The 19423-nt window shown below is 33.7% G+C and overlaps 1 protein-coding gene across 1 annotated transcript; it reads right to left on the bottom strand.

The window, feature by feature from the left end:
• Positions 1-16523: 16523 nt before the first annotated feature.
• On the bottom strand, positions 16524-17204 carry LOC130805547 (uncharacterized). The gene has a single exon (XM_057670325.1). The coding sequence runs from the start codon at positions 17202-17204 to the stop codon at positions 16524-16526; it is 681 nt and encodes a 226-aa protein (XP_057526308.1).
• Between the last annotated feature and the right edge of the window lie 2219 nt (positions 17205-19423).

The raw sequence follows: 19423 nt of genomic DNA, 5'->3' as shown, positions 1-19423 counted from the left end.
TGTTGAGGCGTTTGTACTCGGCGTTAGGCACTGATTCTGATTTAAACAGCTGTCATCCGTATCATGGATGACATGCAAGAAGGTTGAGCTTCAGGTTTCGATCCAGGTCACAACATTTACGATATATCGAGAACTTAGCTGCTTTTTGTACCTTTCATGATGACTTGATGATGATGTATCTCTTTTTATTTTGAACAAACAATATTTCTTATCAAATGTAATATTTTACTATATTATTTAAAACAAATTTTAGTTTGTATGATTTGAAGTTTTTTTCACAGTTCGACATTAATTTGAGACTTCAGCAACATTATTGTATTAGACATTATTATTGTTATTAAATGTTAATATTGTATCGAGAATGCCAGTACTGTTCCACGTGGTATCAGAGCGAAAGTTACTCGAATTTTGGAATTTTAATTCCATGTGAAAGGATGTTCTCAATAGCCAAATTTCTTTGAAAGCGAATTTCAAATGACTTTTTTATTTAAAACAAGTCTTTTCAAATTTTCTTTATCTGAATCTTTTGTGCTTGTGTGACTGTGTGGAAAAATTACGTGCTAGATTAATTAAGTTAATGTGACAATCACATGTATAAAAATTTTAGGTGAGCAATGACGTGACAACTGATTACGAGGCTAGGACCCGAGAGCTAGAAGCACAACTAGCTCGATGGAGTGCACCAATGAGCGATTACTTATTCTTATGGAAAATCAGGTGCAACAACAGCCAAACAACGATGGGAAGTACTTCATGAACATGGCGCACCACTACCCGTCCCGGTACGAGGGGACAACCGACCAATCATTTTCGAAATCTGGTTCTCCGAGATGGAGAAATTATTTGAGGTCATCAATTGTCCCAACAATCTGAAGATCAGAATGGTCTCTTTTAATCTTACCGGCCTGGCTGAGCTAAGGTGGCGCATTATCAAGGACAATATGGTCGATTCATCTTATAACGACTTCCTCCAAACTCTTCGCAGGCAATTCTACCCGCCATCACTTCAGAGACGCAAGGAGAATGAATTCTTAATTCTTCGTCAGGGACCTCTGAGCATCATAGAGTATACTAGTAAGTTCAATGAGCTTACACGTTTTGAATCTGAGGTGGTCAACAACCGACGAGGCCCAAGCATCCTGGTTCTTTGAGGGTCTTAATGTCAAGATTCAGAAGAGGGGTGGCTCACTACACTTATTTCCAGGATTTATATGGCCGAGCCTTGGAGTTTGAGGTAATTTTAGACAAGGAAGAGGAAATTCACTAGCGGCAACAACAGCAACCCCAACAACCACAACAAGAGACCCAACAACAAATCATTTCAACCAGGAAACTCATCAAAGCCGACTATATGGAAGTGCCGTTTATGTGGTTAAGACATCAGGGGGAGGAGATCTTGCATTGGCAAGGTTGTCTGTTATTGATGCAAGAAGGAGGGTCATATCTCTACCTAGTGCTCTTCAGGTATTCAGTCTGGAGCCAAGGATTTTAGTGCCCCGAGGGGATCAGCCCCTTCTAGACCTGCTGTTCAGGAAGGTTCTTCGAGGAGGCTCGTGGGACTTCATGCTATCAGGGAGCACGTCGAAGATCTTCACCTGAAATATGAGGGTAAAGTTATTTTTGGTCACTTCACCGTAGGAGGGTTATCATCTCATGTTCTTTTTGATTCGGGAGCCGATCGTATCCTTTTTATCCACATCCTTTCTTCAAAGATCATCTATCTCCATCAAACCATTTAACTTTCACCTTCAAATTTAACTACCCCACGAATCACCATTCTTATGCAACCGTGTCTTTCCTAATGCCCTCTTTGAGATTTCGGGTATTAGTCACATAGCAGATCTTATAGTATTCAAGTTGGGTACATACAACATCATTTAGGGGATGGATTGGTTGAGTCGTCATCGAGCGAAAATTTTATGTAGAGTGCAGATCGTGAGGGTTAGAACTCCAAAAGGGGAGTGCTTGATCAGTCAGAGTTGTGGGTCCCCTATGCCAACAATTTTGGCAATGCAGGGCATGGATATGATTATAGCGGGTACGGAAGGATATTTGTATTTCATCTCTAGTGAGGAGGATAAGACCAGACCGGGACTTGAAGAAACTCCGGTTGCTTGTGATTTCCACAATGTATTTCTAGAGGAGTTAGCAGGTTTACCCACGAGGAGAGAGGTCGATTTCCTCATTGATTTGATTCCTGAAGTTACCCCTATTTCTAAAACTATATACCGCCTTGCCCCAGCATAGTTTGCTGAACTTCAAAAGCAATTAGATGAGATGTTGGAGAAGGGTTTTATTCGCCCCAGTGTTTCACTATGGTGAGCCCCAGTTTTGCTTATGAAAAAAAAGGATGGCTCTATAAGGTTATGTATCGATTATAGGGAGATCAACAAGATCACGATCAAGAACCGTTACTCGTTGCCCTGCATTGATGATGTGTTTGACTAATTGAGGGGTGCTTAGATAATTTCTAAGATTTATTTGAGGTCCCAGTATCACCAGTTACGAATAGCAGATGAGGATATCCCAAAGACAACCTTTCAAACCAGATATGGGCACTATGAGTTTATGGTAATGCCTTTTGGGTTAACAAACGCACTAGCACCCTTTATGGATTTGATGTAGAGATATTTTCATCCAAACATGGATAAGTTTCCAGTAGTTTTTATTGATGACATTCTTATATATTCGAGCAGTAGAGAGGAGCATGAGGAGCATTTGATGACTATTTTGGAACTTTTGAGAAAGTTGAAATTGTTTTGGAAATTTTCAAAGTGTGAATTCTAGTTACAGTAGATTGCATTTTTGGGACATATAGTGTCGAAGAAGGGCATTTTTGTAGACGTTGACAAAATTATATCAATAATTGAGTGGCCGATTCCGAAAAAGGTAACCAAAGTCAAAAGTTTTTTAGGACTAGCTGGTTATTATAAGAAGTATGTGGAAAATTTTTCTAAGGTTGATCACCCCATGTTTGATTTGTTGAAAAATGGAATTAGATTTCAGTGGTGTGATCGACACACAATTGCTTTTGAAGAATTGAAGAAGAAGTTAACTACCGCCCCCATCTGAGTCATGCCTGACTGTAGTAACGCTTTTGAGGTTTATTGTGATGCTTCTTTTGAGGGTTTAAGATGTGTTTTTATGCAGGAAGGGAAAGTCATTGCCTATGCCTCTAGACAGTTGAGGCCAGATTTAACTACCCCGTTCATGATATTGAGCTTGCAGCAGTGATTTTTGCGTTGAAATTGTGAAGAAATTGTTTATATGGGTTGCCTTGTAAGATCTATACCGACCATCTGAATTTGAAGTATGTCTTTAATTAAAAGGAGTTGAATATGCGACAGAGACGGTAGCTCGAGGTTATTAAGGATTATGATTTGGAGATTATTTATCACCCGGGAAAGGCCAACAAGGTGGCAGACACTTTAAGTAGGAGACCTAGAGTTTCAGTTAATGTTGTTATGTCGGTACGCCAAGAGTTATATAGAGAGATTCAGAGTTTGGGATTGGAGATCTATAGCCATAGTGAGATTGGTTAGTATTTGGGAGCCATTACCGTACAACCGACTGTGTTTGATCGCATTATTGTGGCGCAGTTAGGCATTTGAGACTTCCGCAACATTATTGTATTCGACATTATTTTTATTATTATTAAATGTTAATCTTGTATCGAGAATGCCGCTACTGTTACAATATCCATCTTCTTATATTGCTCTTTGTCATCACCAATATACATCAAAGATCCTCCTTCATTACTTCCTTGAAGCCACACCATCAATGCAGTCAGCCCACGTTGCACCCCCTTCATTGCTCACAACATGGTGTGCTTGGCTTTAATCGTTTGGAATTAATATAATCTCCAAGCATAGGTAATTTGATACTTGCTCTAATGTTCTCCCCCTAAAGATAAAATCTACTTCTATCATGAAGGTGCTCTCCGAGGAGCCAAAGGTAATGTTAGTGAGGGACGGGGTGGGTGGGAGGAAGGGGCTGTTGGGAATTCTTAGTATAATTTTTTTTTAACAATTAAGAGTTAGAAATGAGGCAAAAATATTTTTTTCTTTTCTTTTTCCTTGAAAAAATGGGCTACAAGAGGTAATCAAAACCGACAAGTCCTTTGAATAAAATTGTGTGCGAAATTAGGATTTCTCAAAAATATATTTAATGTGGAATTATTAGTAAACAACCATCTAAGGTAAAATTTACTTAGTAAATTTTCCCAGAAACTTTTACATTTTAAAAATTGTTTTAGTTTATAATTTTAAGATATTAATAATGTATGGTAGTTTATTAAATATTAATTATATTTGCTATATTTTATAGTAAACATGCGGCACATAATAGTACACAGGTACACATTGCTTTTAGCTGAATAAAAATGCTCGCTTTTTAAATGTCGCCATTCAATTCATTGTGTTGCCACCTTTTTTTAATATAATTGTAAAAATGCCCTTGAATTCATTTTTATTAAAATAAATAATATTATTATTAAAGTAAATTAATAATAATAATAATAATAATAATAATAATAATAATAATAATAATAATAATAATAATAATAATTAATAGTAAAAATAAATTGTAATTAAAAAAGAAAAAATTAAAAATAATTCGAAAAATGAACATGGTCGCACATTATGTATGACTTGACATAGGCCAAGTCACATGTTTTGTGCCACTAAATCTAACTTATTTATTTAATGAATATTTATATTTTTATTTCATTAATTATTTTATTTTAGCTCAGTTGAAGATTTATACAAAGATGAGGAGCAAAAGAGAAGAAAAGTTTTGTGTTGAAATTCGATAAAGAAAAGTTTTTGGTTGAAATTCGATAGATACCCTCTTTTGTCCATGACTTTTGATAGGAAAATCACATTAATGAAAGTTTGGCGGAACTACAAACTACACTTGAAGGGTGTTCCGATGATATATTATACGCCCGATTTCAACAATCAAACGAGAAATGACGACCGTTTAAAGTTTGTTTCTAAAAACTGAAATTTGATACATGTTTACTCTTTTAGCCATAAAATTTGATAGGAAAATCAAATTAATTCAAGGTTTGATGCATTAGAAATTAGAGTTCAAGTACTTGCTAATGGTATAATATATGCCCAATTTCGACAACCAAGCGAGAAATGACAATCGTTTAAGACTTGCTTTGAATTTTAGTACACGGCTAATAGATCTTGTCTCAACAAAACAAGCGACTGTACAGTGGTAGAGTTGCATAAAACACGCGAGTCTACCGCTGTTTGGACGTGTGTTTTGTGCGACTCTATCGCGGTCCAATCATGCATTTTGTGCAAGTCTACAGCTGTCTAGTCGCGCATTTTGTGCGACTCTACTGCGGTCCAGTCGTGCATGTTGTGCGACTAAGTCCATTTACACGTGTACTAAAAATGAAAGCAAACTTTAGACGGTCATAATTGTTTGCTCACTTGCTGAAATTGAGCATAAAATATACCATTGGAAGGCACTTGAAGTCTAGTTTTATAATGTTGCAAACCTTAAATGAAAGTGGTTTTCCTATCAAAATTATCGCCAAAAGAGTAAACATAAATCAATTTTTTTTAGAAGCAAATTTTAAATGATCGTCATTTCTCGCTCAGCTGCCAGAATTAGGCATATAATATATTTTTGGATAACACTTAAAGTATAGTGTCTAGTGCCACAAACCATAAATTAATGTGATTTTTCTATCAAACGTTATCGCTAAAAAGGTGAACATGCATCAAATTTCTATTTTTAGAAGCAAACATTAAATGACCGTTAATTTTTGCCAGATTTTCAAAATTGCGCATAAAATATATCGTTGGAAAGATCTTGAAGTCTAGTATTTATTACCTCATCCTTATATTAATGTTATTCTATCAACTGCTATGGCCAAAAGAGTAAACATGTATCAAATTTCAGTTTTTTGTTAATTAATTAACCTAATTTTTTTTTGTATAAATATTCTTGATTTATTTACTTAATAATTAGTTAGTTCATTAATATTAATTAAGTTTACTGTTTAGTTAATTAATAATAATAATTTAGTTACTCAATAATAATTTTTTGTTTAATTATTATAATATGCATGAAATAATTTTAGTTTAATAAATAATAATATTAATATTAATATTAATTTAAATATCATATAATTAATAGTTAATTAGGTAATCAAAAAATTCATCAATCATATTGTTTCGATGTTCAATTTAAGTTCAGAACGTTTTTTAAGTTCAATTTAAATAATAAAATAGGTGACGAGTGACGACATTTATGAAAATTGTAGATTAATGAGTGAATAAAACAAAAGGAAAATACATGAAATAAAAATTAAGATAAACTAAATATACAATATAGAAGTATGATAGCGAATAAAAAATTAGTTGACGCGGTCTTTAAATTATTTACTATTAATCGACAAAAAAACATATTTATTTATGGTGAGCTGGATCCTAGTACTTACTATTAATAGTAGGTAGTTTACCCAGTGGGGTTGCTAGAGGCAAATCTAAGGTGATGTCGCTGAGGTTAGTTGAGATAAGTTAAATGCAAATTTGTATATACTACATACTTAGTATAGTAGTGGGATTAAAATAAATATATTATAAGTCCAATTAAATGCTTCAAGGAATTTGATGAATCATTACTTTGATTCATAAGTTTTGCTTGATGAAACATTACTTTGGTTCGTAAGCTTTGCTTGGTGAAACATTACTTTGGTTCGTAAGCTTTGCTTGGTGAAACATTACTTTGGTTCCTAAACTTTGCTTGGTGAAACATTACTTTGGTTTGTAAGCTTTGTTTGGTGAAATTTTACTTTGGTTCGTAACCTTTGCTTGATGAAACACTTTTGTTTCAAAAGGATGAATTGTTTGAAGTATAGCTCTATAAATAGAGGGCGCATGCTAAGGGACATTCTATCCCATCTCCATATCATTTTTTATTTCTCTCTTAAGAATACTTCCATTCTTGTTCTTTCTTTCATGAGATAATATTGAGAGAGTAATTAACATTCAATGTATTGAATTTTTAATATCATTCTTATTTCTCTCTTAAGAATACTCTCATTCTTGTTTTTCCTTGTGCTAGGATTTTGTTGTGTAGATTGTATATTATTGCGAATTTCATTTTATCATCCCAAGCATCTTTGTGGGAGAAATATCACAATAGGAAAGTGTATGAACGCCTTCTACTCATATCAAGTTTCCGAGCGACTTCTTTGATTGTCGCAACCTTTTCTTCATGGTGTCCATTTGGTGATCTACAAAGCAAGGAGTTATTGCCATCCACACAAAGGGAAATACAAATCGGTTTGTTTTATTTGTATTTGCTCTATATGTCTAATAATCTATCGTGATAATTTTTTCAAAGATGGCAAGCGTTAAGGATCTCGTTATATTTTTTCATCAATTTGGACAACTTTTATGGATGGAATTTTTTATGATGGAAATGAAATATTTAATTTCATGGGTATCTTTAGTAAGAAGAAGTATCATTGAAACAAGTAAGTTTTTTTCTTTTTTTATTCTTGTGATTTATTAATGATAAATTATGTTTGATATTTTGTGTTTAAAATTGTGAGAAAGTATTTACATACAATTAAACCTTTTTTTGGATGATCATATACATGTGTTCAAATTTTAATTTGAAGTAAAGCATGTGGGTAATAATTAAGTAAGATTTATGTGTTATTTTACAAAGATATGATCTAGAGAAGTGGGTATGTGTTATTTTGATGATAAAGATTTATGATGGAAATCATAAAGTGTTATTTTACTTAATAATTAATTAAGAAAAGATAATAGAAATCTATTCATGTGATGATCATGGTTAATAAGGCAATGAAATTTTTTGTAGGATGGAATTAAAGTACTACAATGTTAAGATTTATATATTATATATAAATTAAAATTGCCAAGTATACTTTAAGTATGTGTTTTATTGAATATTGATTGATTAAAGTATGATAATGTTCCACACTTGATGAAATTAATTCTTCATGAGGCGTGTTTAAAGAAAGTGATTAATTTTGTTTTATTATGTTGATAATTGATGTATGTCGTGTAGCATCAAAAACAAAGGTATGATAATTTTGTTTAGCGGTACTTTTGATTAATCTCAGTTTTTTAATTTGTAATTTTTTTATTTCATTGTTCTAATTATGAATTAAAGTATCAATTTAATTGATGTAACCATATTTGTGGTTAGTTAAGTAAATGATAAATTTATTGACTTTTGTCAAATATCTCAGATGATGAGACATAAATTAAGGTGACATATATTTTATTTACCCAAATTTATTCAAAAACTAATAATAAATAAAAAGAGTAATGATTTTTTTTGACATACTCAAATGAGTTGTGTAATTACCCAAGTCAATCTAGTTATAATAACTAAGATTAAGGGGTAGAATTTTTATGTCATATGGATATACATATTTGTGTATAAGAAACATATTTAATCTAAATTTAATATGGTTGGACCATTATTATAATAATTACATTTAAATTATTATGTATAATTCAACAATGTTGAAATTATAAGTAAGTGGTTGTTTTTATCATTACTTATGAAAATAGTTATGAAATCAATGTTATTCTATATAAGAGAATAATTTGCATAGATTTTGCAAATTATGTTTTATGATGATTAAAATTGCATAATGTTTATAAATCAAATTATTATTACTAGTTTGTAATAATAATTTTGGTATGTTTATTTGATCCATATAAGTAAATAGATGGTGTATAATTTATTCATAAATTATACGTAATAAGTTGATTTATTTTAATAACTATGAATTACTTATAAGTATCTACTTATAAAATTGTGTCATTTAAGACAGGTAAATTATCAAGTGGTATGATAATGTATTTTATGCATTAAGCATAAAATGTATACTATGGTAAATAAATTCCATTTAATAATTTATTTACTATTACTAGTTTGTAATAATGTAATTAATTAAATCAAGTTATACATAATTATATGTATGAAATTCCGTTTTGAATTAAATTACAAAGAATTATCAATTCTATTTGTGATTGAATGTTTACAAATGGGGGAGGGAATGATAAAACCTCTAAGTGTAAACTAACAAAGAAAGTTTTTTAACTTTCAAGGAAAATGCAAAGTAAGGTAACTTAATGAATATTTTTTGGTCGAAGGTACTAGAATAATATAACTTCTAGTGTTTCATATTTCTCTAATATGGAAAGTGACCCATTGAGTTCTAGTGATGCAATCAAGCAAATGAAAAAAAAATAATAAATTATTGATAAGTTCAAGGCCCGCTTAGTGGCACGACATAGTATTAGACAAAATCAAGGAATCGATTATTTCGATACATATGCACCAGTTGCAAGAATAACCACCATTAGGTTGTTGGTAGCATTGGCTACAATTTATCATCTAGAGATTCATCAAACGGATGTCAAAACCGCAATCTTATATGGTGAGCTAGATGAGGAAGTTTACATGAAACAACCCGAAAGATTTGTTATGAAAGGACAAGAAAATAAGATGTGTAAACTTGTTAAGTCATTATATGGACTTAAACAAGCACCAAAACAATGGCATCAAAAGTTTGATGAAACTATATTGTCCTGTGGATTCAAGTTGAATCAAGCGGATAAATGCGTCTATTGCAAATTCTATAACCATGGCAATGGAGTTATCATTTGCTTATACGTGGATGACATGCTCATCTTTGGTACTAGTTTAGTAAATATCCAAGAGACAAAGGATTTTGATGTCTAAATTCTTCCAAATGAAGGATAATTCTTCAACTAGTGGTTGGGTTTTTGTTTACGGGGGAGTTTCCATTTGATGAGCTTTCGGCTAACAAACGGTAATAGCAGATTCCACTATATCTGCGGATTTCATTGCACTCGCCTCGGTAGCAAATGAAGCGGAGTGGTTAAGGAATCTTATATTTGAGATACCTTTGTTGCCAAAGCCAATTTCACCGGTGGCAATTCATACAGATTGCACAACGGCTTTGGGAAGAGCTTACAGTCAAGTGTATTATGTTAAGTCGAGACACATTGCTCTTAGACACAGTCTAGTGCAAGATCTTATCATTCATGGGGTCATAACTCTTGACTATGTGAACACCAAGTTCAATTTGGTTGAGTTTTTCACTAAAGCCATGAGTAAGGTTTCAATTGAACAAGCGTCAATTGAGATCAATTTATGTCAAAAAGTTTAAAGGAAAGTCCTAATTCACACACATGTAGCATTGTGTCTTGAATTCAATATGGTAAATTCGTTTAAAGTCTTTGAAAGCAACAAGGATGAATAACCCATAGTTGCTTTAGATCGTGATGACAAGATAGTCGCTTAATTCCTCAAGGTCAAGGGTTGAAGAGCGCTTGGTGGTATCCTATCATGGGGATCTGTTTTACGAAGTGAGAACCTACCTATATAAGTTTGAAGTTTTGGCCGCTTCAGGTAGTCAAGATTGACATATCCGACTATGATAAACTTATGAATAGATATGGACACAGCCCTATATAATGTGTCAAGGTAAATGACAATGTGTTATTGGTTATGTGCGTATTTAAACCTTCAAGTAGTTGGATGGGCTAGTTGATTCAATCCGTAGGGACATCATTCTAGTTCGATCACCTGTGAAGTGTTTTATACTAGGCGTTAATTCGATCCATACGGACATTAGCATTGATGCATGAAACGAATTTATATACTTTATGTGTAAAGGAAGAAGGAGGTTTGTTATACACTAAATGGGGGAGGATTGTTGAACATTTAGAGGATATATGTAACACCCTAAGAATAGGTTGAACTTTTGAAAACACCTTTAATGAAAAACATGAGCCAATACCTACTCATGGGAGTGTTACCACCACATCTATTTCTAATAAATTAAATGTAAGGCTTAACGACTAAGAAATAACTTAATAACTTTAAATACAACAAAGGGTCTTACAACATAAGAAAAGACTGAAACGCAATCTATGTCCATATAAAATTTAAACAACTTAAGGTAAATTTAAACTGAAATACGACTCTAAAAAAAGCTATGTTTCTAGGTGATCCTCACTCCACGATTCCCACACAATCAATAACCTGCAACATAAGAATGCAAGAAAAACAAGGGAAAAACTCCCAAAATCAGGAAATTGAGTAATTTCAACTTCATCTCATAAAACGATTAAGTTTGAAAATGATTTAAGAAAATAAAATATAATCAAATTGAAAATAATTTTAGAAAATAATATATAGATGAGTTTAAAAAAAACACAATTTTTGAAAACAATATATATAATATCACAAAAATCAATTTATTAATTTGATATTTAATAATGACAAACACATAATCAATTTTTAATTTGAGAGAACGAGAACGCCAGTAGGCTGAGGCTTTACCCCTATACCTACTTCATCAAGAGGTCGTCACCCCAAATAATTAATCAAGGCCAGCAGAGTAGTCCAAGTAACCGTAGTGTGCACACCCCTTCTACTTGGATCACAACAAATAGAAGGAAAACCAAACATCGTATCAAGTAGCAGAAATAATAATCTGTCGGCAGCTATACTAACGAAACAAGGCAATGCAACCTGTTTATCACTCTTACACTTGGATCAAAACAAATATAAGAGCTTCATTTCCCTCGTGTTATACTTCATTTCTCAGGAATATCCAACTGAAATTTCATTTTCCAAATCAACATTCTAACATCAATTGGTGGCAATAGGAATTAATATCATAAATATTTCTCTTCCAAATTAAACCGTATCTAATTTCGTTATCAAAATAATAATATAAATTTTATCAAAATAGTAATTATAAATTCAAGTTTGACAAAAATAAAAGTAAGTATAATTTGAGAATATATAAAACGTAATATCATACAAAATAATGTCATATAAAATCATGCATCCCATTTAAACACATTAGTTATCACTTAAAACATAATACTAACGGGATAGTCCTAATTAGATTGATATTGAGAATTACTTTGTCACGCGATCCTAGACAAACGTACGCTCCTAATAATCTTTGTCTACGAATTCGCTGTCTACACGATAAAATAATGTATCTCAAATTAATACCCCGATCAACCCAATCGAAATAAATAAATTAAAAGACTCTCGATTTATATTTTATAATTTATTTAAAATGACAAATATTAAAATGTAGTTAAAATTTTAAAGATTAGTAAAAGGATTATAAAAAAAGAATATATATATATAAAGGTGCTTTAGAAAACTTAGGAAATTTCGTACTGGTTACCAATACCCACGAAAAGAAACAGGTGAAAGAAGAGAGAGGAGGAGAAAGGGAGAGAGAGAGAGAAAGAGGGAGAAGGAAAAAAGTGCCGGCCGGCGGTGGCTTCGGTGGCCGCCGTCGCACGCCGGTGGTATTCCGGTGACTGCCATATCGCCGCAAAACTAAGGTGAGAAATACCTTTTTTGTTTTTTCCAATTTTCAAATAAAAGATGGGTGGCTTTCAATTAATAGCATAAATTTATTTGGGTTTTGAATAAAAATAATTTCTAACAAATAGATGAAACTCATACCTTTAATATCAAAATCTTGCCTTTTCTTGATTAAATTTTAAGCAATTGGAAGATGGAGGAAGTAGTTTGTAGGAGTAAAAGGAAGTGTGAGTAATAATGTGAATGAATTAAGGGTAATTGGTTTAATTTATAGTGGGTAAATGAGGTTAGTTATAAGATTTAGAGGAAGAAGTGGAAAGTTATATGTTAATGGGGAGTTATTTTTTTTTTTTAAATTTCTGAAATTTGTTTTTATAGATTTATTATTACCATTTTATTTAATTATCATTATTATTATTATATTTATTTTAAAAAAAATAAAGCGGATGTTACATACATTCCCCCTTAAAACAAAAGTTTGTCCTCGAACTTAAAGTTAAATACTGAAGTACTAAAAGAAATTGGACGGTTTGATAGACTCGCATCACCCCCCTATTTTAAAAAGTTTCGTCCTCGAAACTCAACATACATGTTCGAAAAGTTTGGGGTATCGCTTTCTCATGTCAACTTCGGTTTCCCATGTGGCTTCTCCGTTTTGTTGGTTCGTCCATAATATCTTAACCAACTTAATTTCCTTGTTCCGGGTACATCTTGTTTTGGTATCAAGGATTTTTATTGGTTTTTCTTCAAAGGTAAGGGTTTCATCAAGTTCAATGGTTTCAGGTTGTATGATATGGGAAGGGTCATGGACATATTTTCGGAGTTGGGATACATGGAAGACATTGTGGACTTTGGCTAGGTTCATAGGTAAGGCTAATCTATAGACTACTTCCCCAATTCGTTCAAATACTTCATAAGGACCTATAAAACGAGGACTCAACTTACCCTTCCTACCAAATCTCATGACACCCTTGGTTGATGACACTTTGAGCAAAACTTTTTCACCTACTTCAAACTTTAATGCTCTCCTTCCTTTGTCTGCATACAACTTTTGACGATCTTGCGCACCCCTTATACGTTCCTAAATCATCGTTATCTTCTTTGTAGTCTCCTCAACCATTTCTGGTCCTAGTCACATCGACCCATTTACATCATCCCAGCATATAGGACTCCTACACTTTCTCCCATATAGAGCTTCGTAAGGTGCCATTCCTATGGTAGAATGAAAACTATAACTTTAAGGAAACTCTACATACATCAAATTATCCTCCCATGATCCACCAAAATCCATAACGCATGCTCTTAACAGATCCTCAAGAGTCTGAATCGTTCTCTCAGTTTGACCGTCTGTTGCTGGATGAAATGCAGTACTGAACTTTAGTATTGTGCCCACTGCTTCTTGTAGCATCTTCCAAAATTTGGACAGACTTCTCGAATCTCTATCTGATACCATGTCCTTAGGCACACCATGCAATCTCACTACCTCCTGAAAATACGCGTCCGCCATTTGTTGCATTGTCCAATTATTCTTCATAGCTATAAACCTTGCTGATTTTGGTAATCGATCCAATATCACCCATATGACATTCTTTTCTGTTTTCGACTTTGGAAATCCTACTACAAAGTCCATTGAAATCGACTCCCATTTCCATCCAGGTACTTCTAATGGTTTTAATTTTCTCCCCGGTTTCATATGTTGAATTTTCACCTTCTGACACGTTAGACACTTCGCCATAAAGCCTGCAACTTCACGCTTCATGTTGGGCCACCAAAAGTTCTTCTTAAGATCCTTGTACATCTTATCACCACCAGGATGTATTGAGTATGGGGAATTATGGGCTTCAGTCATAATCTTAGTCTTAAGATCCTCGTCATGCGGTATGCACCATCTTCCTTTATACTTCATTATGCCATTTTCATCACTTTCGAACTCAGGTGCTTGACCAACCTCCTTCAACTTCTTCAATTTAGTTAACCAGTTATCCGTAACTTGCTTCACTCTAATTTCCTTAAAAATATCGGATTCAATCGTCATTCCATTCAATTGAGTACCCAAATATCCATGCTCAACCACTTCTAAGTTCATCCTACGAATCTCTTCACACAACTCATCTGCTAAAATTAATGCATTCATTGTATGACTTGACTTCCTACTTAGAGCATCAGCTACTTTGTTTGTCATTCCTTCACAATACTTCAAATCCAGATCATAATCCTTAATGAGTTATAACCATCATCTTTGTCTCATATGCAACTCCTTTTGAGTGTACAAGAACCTCAAACTCTTGTGATCGGTATAAATCTTGCACTTTACTCCAAATAAATAATGTCTCCAAATTTTCAATGCAAAGACTACAACTCCCAACTCTAAGTCATGTGTGGGGTAATTCTTCTCATGCTACTTAATTTGTCGTGAAGCATATGCTACCACTTTCCCATCTTGCATCAACACACAACCTAGTCCATTCTTAGATGCGTCTGTATAAACTTCATATTCTCCACTCTTAAAGTCAGCACAGGAGCAGAAGTAAACCTTGATTTCAACTCTTGGAATGTCGTTTCACACTTCTCATCCCATTGAAACTTAGTGGTCTTCTTCCTCAAATTAGTGATAGGCTGAGCGATTGTCGAGAATTCTTCACAAATCACCTATAGTATATGGCTAGACCTAAGAAACTTCTCACTTCTGTCACATTAGTGGGTGTAGGCCAGTTCATTACTACTTGAACCTTCGAGGGATCTACCATTACTCCATCCTTTGTAATTACATGCCCCAAAAATGCTACTTTTTCCAACCAGAATTAACATTTTGAAAACTTGGCATACATCTCTTAAAATCTCTAAAACTTTCCTCAAATCAGCCTCATGCTCTTCTCGATTCATAGAGTATACTAAAATATCATCAATAGAAACAACTACAACATTATCTAAATAAGGCTAGAAAGTCCTATTCATAAGATCCATAAAGACAGCAGGCGCATTAGTGAGTCCAAAGGGCATGATTGTGAACTCATAATGGCCATACCTCGTTTGAAAAGCTGTTTTGGCTATATATTCTTCTGCAATTCGTAATTGATGATAACCTGATCTCAAATTAATCTTTGAAAATACTCCTGCACCCCTAAGTTGATCGAATAGATCCTATAAGGTGCCTTTGAAATGAGTCTTGTTCCTGGAACTAAATCAATCTTGAAGTCTAACTCCCTCACAGGTGGCATCTCTGGAATCTCATCTGGGAACACGTTAACAAAATCCTTAACTACAAGTACTTCTTCTAACTCGTCCTCCTTCATGCTTGTGTCCTTCACTTGGCACAAATATACGGGGTAGCCTTTCCTAAGATGGGTCTGAAGATTTAAGACGAAGATAAGCTTAGTCTTAGGTGGTTCGAAAGCAGTTTCTTGGTAGGTTAGTTTATTTCCCTTAGGGCCTCTAAAGGTAATTCTCTGTTTAGCACAAAGGATTTTAGCCTGATACTTCTTTAACCAATCCATCCCTAGAACCAAATCAAAGTCTTTTGAATTAAATTAAATAAGGTTCGCGGGTAGCTCGGTTTCAGAGATAACAATAGGCATTCGTAAGTAAAGGTTCTTGCTAAGAAAGGTTTCACCTGAGGGTGTGGTTACCTTAGCTTGACATGAGGAAGAAGGTTTAAAGGAATGTTTTTCGATAAAAGATTGAGATAAAAAGGAATGTGAAGCTCCGGAACCAAAGAGTACAAAACCAGGTTTAGAGTTTACAAGAAAAGTACCCGTCACAACGTTGGCGTTTGAATCAGCTTCACTCTTGCTCTCCCATTGAAAGTGCGTCCTCCATTCCGTTGTTGCCATTGTTGTTCTGATTGTTGTTGGCGTTGTACTTGTCATTTGCTAAACCATTTCCTGCTTGAATATTATTGGAGCGATTGTTGAAGTTTTGGTTCCTGTGTCCTCCTCCATTGTTGTTATAGCCCTTGTTGTGTCCATTCAGCCCTAGTTGATTTCCACCTTGCCTCTTAGGACAATAATTAGCCTTATGTCCAGCTTCGCCACAAGCATAACATTTCTTGCAGACCCAGGCCCTCTGATTACCATTCTTTGTTGGTTTAAATTTTTCCTAGGGTTTTGGTAGTTCCTATTGTTTTATCCCTCTCCGTGGTGATTGTTCCTACCATTACCCTTATCGTCCCCAAAACGAGGTCTTTTATCATTACTTTGACTATCCGCATTACTTTGGTCTTTCCTCTTGATTCTACCTAAAACATCTTCTTCTTTTTGTAAGATCCTCTCCATATTACAAGCCTTAGAATAAGCCTCCACAAGGGTAAATGAAGTACTTCCTCCTAACCTAGTTTGTATCCTGAAAGCTAAACCATCCTCAAATTTTTGTGCCTTAGAAACTTCATCAGGGACCATGTTAGGGCAAAACTTAGCATATTCATTAAACTTTTGGGCATATTCCTTAACACTCATAAACTTCCCTTGGTTCAACCTATTAAATTCACTGCACTTTTTTCTTCTAATGTGTTCAGGAAAGAATCGACCTCTAATAACAACATTAAAAGAATCCCAGTCAAAGTTTGGTTGGTTACTAATGGTTTGTCCCTCAATTTCCAACCATGTGTCGGCATCCTGACGTAGGTAAAACGTGGTTGGGTTAACCTTTTGAGCATCAGGTGTTCCATTTGCAGTAAAGATTTTCTCCATGTCACGTAGCCAATTCACTAATAGCATAGGGTTCTCTTTCCCAACAACGATAGGGCGTTTTAAAGTGGCAATCTTCTTAGCCAAGATAGCTTGGGGATTATCATGTCCATTTTTCATATTGTTAGCTTGGTTTTGCACTAGTAATCCTACGTTTTGTGAAAACTGCTCAAGTACCCTCACTCTAGCTGCTAATTATTCAGGTGTTTCGGCCATGTTATTTGCTTGTTGACGCCTGCGAGATCGAGTGTAAACGTTCGGGTATTGCATAGGCTGCCTATATAAGAAACTAAGCGTTTACTACTAACGTTTCCATCAGGTTCATACGCACTTATTCTCAATATTCAAGATTGAAATAAAAGACAAGGAAACAATTTGCACACACAACATAAAAAGACTCATGAAAATATTCATTAATAAAAATTTTCAAATAATAATCCAATGGTAATAAAAAAATCAACATTGTTCAAAAATAAAGACAACTTGCAAAATAATCTAAAGCTAACAAATTTCAACCTATCCTAATTTTCTAGTTAACAAGTAATCATCAAAATCACTTTCGAACTGGCTCTTCCTCAAAATCCTCCTCAGGATCTTCCACATAGTCCTCCTTAGGTTCATAGTTTTCTTCATCTTCAGATAGAATAAGTATATGTATGGTATAGGTGTTATCATTTTCCCTGTCACTCTCATCCTCGTAGTCATAGCAGCTCCCGGATACATTATAAATCCACTTCGCCTTAGCATCGATCATCCTCTTTTCTAAATATTCTAGAGTAAGGAACAATTTCTCATTTTCATCCAAATACCTTTCCCAATTGGGTCTCCCGTTTTTAATTATGTCGTTGTATTCTTTCTGAAGTCCGGCATAAGGGCCTACATCCCTTAAGGTTCGAATAAGGACATCTACTTGCTTAGGTGATGTGTTATAATCAGAGTTGCCATGATACTTATTTAGGTGGCAGTTCTCCATGCTTACATGGAGACGATATATATATGAGGAAATGGGTTCTCCTTCTTTCATAGAAAGGAGGTACGATGCATCACAAAAATTTCTAACACTTTTTCTAGCAGTGCAATGGAATGGAGGCGTCTAACAAAAAAAACGAAAGACAACGAAAATATAATTAAAAGAAATAACACACTACCACTGAGTACTTAAAAGTACTTCAAAACAATAAACCCATTCGTCCCCACTCTCATAATTTGTTTTTATAGGTAACTTACTTAAATTATTTAAAATAATTTTACCTTGTACCATTTAACCTATTTTTAATTTAAGCCTTTATAAACTTCAAATCCTAAACGACCCTAAGATTTGACAAAAACAAACCTAAGCTACTGATACCACTTTGTAACACCCTCAAAATATGAAGAACTTTTGAAAACACCTTTAATGAAAAACATGAGCCAAAACCTACTCATGGGAGTGTTACCGCCACATCTATTTCTAAAATAAATATAAGGATTAACGACTAAGAAATAATTTAATAACTTTAAATCCAACAAAGGTTCTTACAACATAAGAAAAGACCGATACGCAATCTATGTCCATATAAAATTTAAATAACTTAAGATAAAATTTAAACTGAAATGCGACTAATAAAAGCTATGTTTCTAGGTGATCCTCACTCCACGATTCCCACGCAATCAATAACTTGCAACATAAGAATGCAAGAAAAATAAGGAAAAAACTCCCAAAATCAGGAAATTGAGTAATTCCAACTCCATCCCACAAAACGATTAAGTTTGAAAATGATTTAAGAAAATAAAATATCATCAAATTGAAAATAATTTTAGAAAATAATATATATCTGGGTTTAAAAAAAACAATTTGTGAAAACAATATATATAATATCACATAAACCAATTTATTAATTTAAGATTTGATAATGATAAACACATAATCAATTTTTAATTTGAGGGAACGAGAACGCCAGTAGGCCGAGGCTTTACCTCTACACCTACTTCATCAAGAGGTCGTAACCCCAAATAATTAAACAAGGCCAGCAGAGTAGTCTAGGTAACCATAGTGTGCACATCCATTCTACTTGGATCACAATAAATAGAAGGAAGACCAAACATCGTATCAAGTAGCAGATTTAATAACTTGTCGGCAGCTATACTAACCAAACAAGGCAACTTGTTCAACACTCTTATACTTGGATCACAACAAATATAAGAGCTTCATTTTCCTCGTGTTACACTTTACGTGATTTAATATATTTTAATAATTAGTTGCGAGCACACAAACATATAAAAAAACATACATTATACATTTTATTTTATCATCATAAATTTTTCGCAATAAATATATATCTCAGGAATATCCAACTGAA

Source organism: Amaranthus tricolor, chromosome 2 (genome assembly GCF_026212465.1).
Source record: "Amaranthus tricolor cultivar Red isolate AtriRed21 chromosome 2, ASM2621246v1, whole genome shotgun sequence".
NCBI classification, from domain to species: Eukaryota; Viridiplantae; Streptophyta; class Magnoliopsida; order Caryophyllales; family Amaranthaceae; genus Amaranthus; species Amaranthus tricolor.
The sequence above is the reverse complement of the archived record's forward strand: the minus strand, read 5'-3'. Positions and strand labels throughout refer to the sequence as shown.

Bases quoted from the DNA above. Each gene is read 5' to 3' on its own strand.
- LOC130805547 (XM_057670325.1), bottom strand. From the start codon at position 17,204: ATGAAAAATGGACATGATAATCCCCAAGCTATCTTGGCTAAGAAGATT.